The sequence below is a fragment of the Battus philenor genome, unplaced genomic scaffold (assembly GCF_028537555.1).
Source record: "Battus philenor isolate CCGP_79_NKW_IND1 unplaced genomic scaffold, ilBatPhil1.0.hap1 SCAF_4, whole genome shotgun sequence".
Lineage (NCBI taxonomy): Eukaryota > Metazoa > Arthropoda > Insecta > Lepidoptera > Papilionidae > Battus > Battus philenor.
In genome coordinates, this window is record NW_027181704.1 from 7,683,032 (window position 1) to 7,689,031 (window position 6,000).

At 40.2% G+C, this 6,000-nt stretch overlaps 1 protein-coding gene across 2 annotated transcripts; it reads right to left on the reverse strand.

The window, feature by feature from the left end:
- Positions 1-1,403: 1,403 nt before the first annotated feature.
- Positions 1,404-5,691, reverse strand: LOC137928566 (broad-complex core protein isoforms 1/2/3/4/5-like). Of its 2 annotated transcripts, none has more exons than XM_068771434.1 (2): positions 5,513-5,691; positions 1,404-4,592 (listed from the first exon to the last, which is right to left on the reverse strand). In XM_068771434.1, exon 2 carries the CDS (start codon positions 4,573-4,575, stop codon positions 3,076-3,078), a length of 1,500 nt encoding a protein of 499 aa, XP_068627535.1. In that variant the 5' UTR covers positions 4,576-4,592; positions 5,513-5,691; the 3' UTR covers positions 1,404-3,075. The 2 variants fall into 2 exon arrangements, with proteins under 2 accessions (XP_068627535.1, XP_068627534.1); XM_068771433.1 differs by lacking the exon at positions 5,513-5,691 and adding an exon at positions 5,061-5,099.
- Between the last annotated feature and the right edge of the window lie 309 nt (positions 5,692-6,000).

Below are 6,000 nucleotides of genomic sequence, written 5' to 3' on the forward strand. Positions count from 1 at the left end.
AAAAGGCAAATAGACAAAATCACTGTTCATCAGAAATTAACTGATACGTGCTTTAAATATAAAGGTATACAGACTTGTTTCGTTCATTAGCTTCTGGAGTTTTTACCAAGTAAGAATAAATTAGCATTATATTCACAAGCTGCAGCCCACTTGTGCGATCATTTCTATATCTTTCTTTACTTTTATAATGACAAAATGTATGACAAAATATTAATTTCTGAAGAGTATGGTTGTTTATTTTTCAAGAGGCAAAACCGCTTATTTTTAAAGTTAATTTTCAAACAGAAGCACCATATACATTATTAGTCACGGTATTTTGGTCCAATTGTCTATGGGCGGTTTTATTTCTGCCTGAACTAACCCGAAGGACATTTTGCAAAACGCACTACGATATACTTCGATATTTGTGTATCGGTTACATATTTGGTAGTAAATTGCCTTTAGACATTTCTGTCATCTTTTTTCTAAAATTATGTTATTAAGCTTATGTCGGAAATAGCAATTGAATAAAAAAGGTTTCTCATTAATGACGACGAAGGATGTCCACAGCTGGACGTGACACCTCTCATAGATTTCCAATAAGACCGGTAGGAAAAACTACCTGCATCCAGCGTCTTCCGATGACCTTAACAAGATCTGTCCACTTTGTAGGCAGACGTCTTAGGCTGCGCTTCTGGCTATCTGTTCTGCCCTGATCCGATTTCGTAGAGATATTCCAAGTTTGCTAATGAATCCTGAGACGATGAATATAGTATATCATTATAAACAAACAATTTAGTATTTGAAGTGCTCATTTAATAATTATTTTTAGTCTATGTAAGTTTTCTATGGATTTATGTTCTATTAACATTTTTCATTTTATGTATTTCATCTTAGTTACCTCCAAAATATAATCGAAATTTCCAAACGGATATCAATAAGTATCTAAACTGCTTAGAAATATAATTAACAATTTCCAGTTGGAATTGCACTTCGCATTGGTGGTATATAAAAATTGCACAATTTTTACCAAGATGCTTAATTTTATATCAACGAACTGACACATAATAAAACATTTGTTAAATGACAGTTACGGGAAAAAGAATAATCCTAAATGTCTATGTTATATGACGTAACAGAGATGATGTTCCTAGGTTTAGGTCTTCGCTGGTTAACCCGTCAGGGTCTGGACTATACTGGGATTGAGAGCATAACAAATTGCTAAAATACTATCAACTAATAAGGAGACACTAAATATTACTAACATTATTTGAATTGTAAATTTTTAATAAGTGGAAATAAATGATTTCATTCATTTATTAATTTTAGCTAACTTATTAAGAATTTTTTAAGGAAAATAATAACAATAAAAAAGATATTAAACGTTTAATTTATATTTATAACATTATATTATCTGTAAATATAGTTCTTATTTCATATGTAGGTACGAGATAAACATACTCGATTTCATTTCAACTACGTGTATACATACATAGCCAACTACTTATAAATATGTAAGATATCTTGCATTCACAATTAAAAGATGAACTCTAGTGCATAAAGTTAATCTTAATATTATATTTATAGGCACAAAATAGTCATTAATAATCACATAACATCGAAGTTAGTTAACAAAACAGTGAGGTATGTTATGACTGGATAATTACAAACATGAGGACAATTAACATCACGCGTATAACATTTATTCTGTAACAGACAGAAAATTTACGACTCCCTCTTGTATCCAGCGCAAGAGATTTTAAAAAAAGAATTGTGCTTTTTCTGGAATGTCCATAAACCGTCTCAATACAACAAAGGCACAACGTTGATGTCTCTACGGTGTAGCATCTACACATCTCCATACGTGATCAACTTAAACATATGTAAATACTAAGTCGTATCTATGGCATTTTCAAACTAGACTATAGTAACAAATCAGTCTTCTAATAATTAGCAAAAATAAGTAAGCATGTTTATAATTAACTTAAAAATATTATATCATTAACATAAAAGTAAATCTATTTTGTAGCAGTTAACGTTTAGCAGAAATAACATCGTTTAAAAAAAATAGTAACATATATAAAGTAAATAAGGGGCAGCTAAATTGTACCGTGAATTGAAGGAAATGTTGATTTAGAGACACTAAAGTTATTCTCTGTGCATATTTTTTTGCGACAAAACGTTTAATTACAATTAAAATAAGATTATTAATTAAATTTATGTTTAGACATTGAGCATCCACACCTACTTAGTTATTATGAATCAACTAACTCTAACAAGAAAGTCCGTGCGAGTGCAAAGTCAAAAGACAACGTGAATACAACTAGGTAGGTATCAACAATGAACAATTATGGCAAATCCCAAACAATTACATTAATCTTAAACCATAAAGTTACAAATTAATAGTTAGCTAGTAAAATACGTCGCTTGTTCTACTAACGTGATGAGCGCGCACACACGGTGCCTTACAATATCCTCAACAACACGCGTCAAAATCACTAGGAGCTGATATAGACGGGGATATCTGTAAACGAACAACGTACGGAGCCTCGGACTAGAGTCAATCTGTAGCGAACGTGAGGTAATGGCGGCGTTTCAGTCTATAAACATCACAGTCGCGGACAACAATTGCACAAAAACATGTCTGGGCGGGCCAGATGAGCGGCGTCGGCGCGGCCGGCACAGCCTTCGCCTTTGGCCCTTTACGGTTATAGGTTCAACTATGACAAACTTACGCAATAATTAAAGCTAACTTACACGCTAACCCATTAACAAAGACGTAAATGTTATGAAACAAAAAAATAAAAGTGAAGAAAATAAACAAACACAAGATCACAAAAGGCACCGCCACACCGTCTAACGGAAATTTTATTTCGTTGTCGGTTTTTCGGTGGCGTTCGGAAATAAATAGATAAGAAGAGAGGTAGAATATAAGTGGCCGCGGGGCCCATTGCAATCGCCCGGCCGGAGCGCCCGGTCAGAGTGGTGTTCGCGCGCGGCGCGTCCTACCAGTAGCCTATCCATAAAGTGCTTACTTCTAACTTTGTACGCCTAAGTCAGTCTTTTCGAATGTTTGCGAACGGCTCTGACAGTCATCTAATCTCTTTCGCTACTGCAATCCAGCGCGAAATTGCGAGGAGGGACGATGACTCCGGCGGGTGGGTCGACGTCTCTGCGGCGCGATACCGAGAGGTCTTCCACATGGTCGTCATTCGGCGGTGGCGTACGAGGCGAGTTGGGAGCTGATCTTGGTGGTGTCCTGGGAGCCAAAGCTGCATGTGCTGCGGCCGCTAAGGCCATTGCGTGGAGAGCTTCTCGACCGCCGTCTCTAGTAGCGCCTTCCAGAGCTTGTTGAAGAAACGATGGGTCTATCAGAGGTGCAGCGGGAGTGCCCTCATCATTTCCTCCAGTACCGCTTAGACCGTAAGGAAATGCAGCCCCGTTTGACTCTCTTTTCACACCTCGACTCATCGGTCGGCTGGTCGTGATACCTAGTTTCTTTACTTTGTCATACAATGTGCGCGATGGGACGCCGTATTTGCGCGACGCTTGTAGCGCGCTCATGCCGTTCCTCACGCATTCGATCGCTGACATAATGTCAGACCTTGTGTATTGTTTATATCGTTTCCATTCAGGTTTTTGTTGTGGCGGTACATAAGGCGCCAAGCCTGCTCTTACGTCTTGTTGGAAGTTGGGTGGCGGAGGAGACGTGTGGAAATTGCGTGAATTTTCTTCCTCAAAGGAGCGCTCCGTATAGGGTGAATGCGCGTCTTCAGAGCGATCAGATCGATTATAATGAGGAGAAGAAGCTCTAGAGGATAAACGGCGGGGTCGGTAATCAAAAGGGCGTTGCGGACTGGGAGGACGATCAGACTCGTGGGCAGACCCGTTGGAATGGAGACGCGGTGGCACATGTTGGTTTACAGGATGGCATACGAGAGACATTGGTTGGGAAGAATCCACGGGTGTGCTTTGAGCGAGTACGTTACGTAAGATCGGCGTATCTCGAGTTGCCAGCATACTGGAGAGTTTCTTACGCTTCAAAGGGTTCATGTCAGGTGATTCATAGGCCGCAGAGAGTGCTGGTGTTGCTGGAGGTGGTGGCCAGCGGCAATTTGCAGCTGGAGCAGAAACGGGGGGTGAGACACTGGATGGAGCAGCGGGCACCACTCTGGGAGGAGAAGCAGCTGGCGTCCTCTCGCTGCCTCCGGGTCGACGACGTAACTCCGTCATATCGAATAATCCTTTCACCTCGAGCTCCTCTGCCACTTTCATAATGCGAGGGATGTGCGCCTGCGTTACATTAACCTCACCGGTATACATGTACTCGAGTAATGCTCGCATTTCAAAGTCTTTAACTCCGGGGAACAGGATGCTGCAGTGATCCATGGGCACGTCAGCTAAAATGGATTGAAAGTACGGGGAGTTGGCTGCGAGCACAACCCGATGAGCCTTAAACGTGACCTGGTCATCTACTACTAACGTGCAGTCGACGTAAGTTTCTACTTTAATGAGCGCCTCCAGAATCTCCACCAAATTTGTCTTATGATGGTTCCATTTTAGGCAAAAGGTCTGCTGCCCTTCACTGCTTCCCATTTTTCTTAAATGTGCTTCTGTGAACAATTAAATTGAATGTTACAATTTTTTTAGCAGTGTAATGTACTTAAAAGTAACCTGTACTTTAAATTATTGTTGTCACAACGTGTATATTATTTTCTAATAACGATACAATGTTGATAATAACTGTTTCGTAATAAATAATCCATAATATGTAAAAAATAAAATAAATCAATTACGATGTAGTCGATAGCACTGCTGTAAAGAATATGGTAACTGAAAATGTAGTAACAACAATATTACACAAAACAGATATTGTATAAGTAACATTTTTGAACTTACGTTAAATTAATTTTTTAAGACACACAAGAAATATTTATAATACGGTATGGCAACTATAAAAAAATTGTTTTATAAAAAATCAAAAGTAAAAAAATTAAAATTCCCTAACGCTGTTAAATATTAACAGCGTTATAATAAAACAAATAAATAGTAATTTACTAAACGGGATATTTTGGAAATACCTGGTAAGTTATCATTGAATGTAGAGCCGGGATACATGTTTACCGAATTGATATAATGCAAATGACACTAATTTTCCGCACAGTAACGTAAGCGAGCCCAGTGCAGGGCGCGACTAACTAAATCCGTGTGTAGACGTACGACTCGACTCAACGCCACTGCCCGACTGCACCGCCCTTCCCCATTTACATATTTCGCCTTAAAGCCCTTCTTCACTGCTAAATTGACTTTTTACCTTTTATTCGGCAGGTAAAACGAACTTAGGGGAACCGATGAAAGCCGCAACGATGTCCCTCTTTCCATGTAAACTTTTAATTTCTGCATGAATAAACTGTATGCTTTCAGACATTAGCGAAATATAAAATCATAAGCCAGAGCTGAAAGACCTGATTCTTACAGAAATATATCAAATTAGGGACTATTTTTTTATGTATAAAAATAAATAATTACTAACCTTCCTCCAAAAATCAAATAAAAGATCCAAACACAGTGATGATATTGCGAAAGCGGGAATGTGAGGAGATATTCGCATTGGCACTGTACGATATGTTTGCGCGATTAAGGGTTTGTTTCGCGACGGAGGCGTGGGCCCTGTGGGGGCGGTATGCTCTTACGAGCGTCTGGCGGTGACTGCTTGTTGCAGGCGAGCGATCGCGGTCCTCTGCGCACCGCGCCCCGCGCCCTGCGTGCGCTTTTTACGCACGAAGCGGCCCAGTGCAGTGCAATTGCGTGCGGGGGCCGAGGCGAGGGGCCGACGAATTGCAGCGCTGAGGAGGGCGCACGCGTACGTGTGCGTGAGTGCGCGCGCGCACGCTGTACGCACGTCACGCACACGTATGCACTGAGACCGTAGATTAAAGCCGAATTCGGCTCATAAAAAGCCGTAGCCTCGCCCCGGCCCTTTGTATGCTAACGTTGAAGTTTGCGTCGTGCCATCGATAC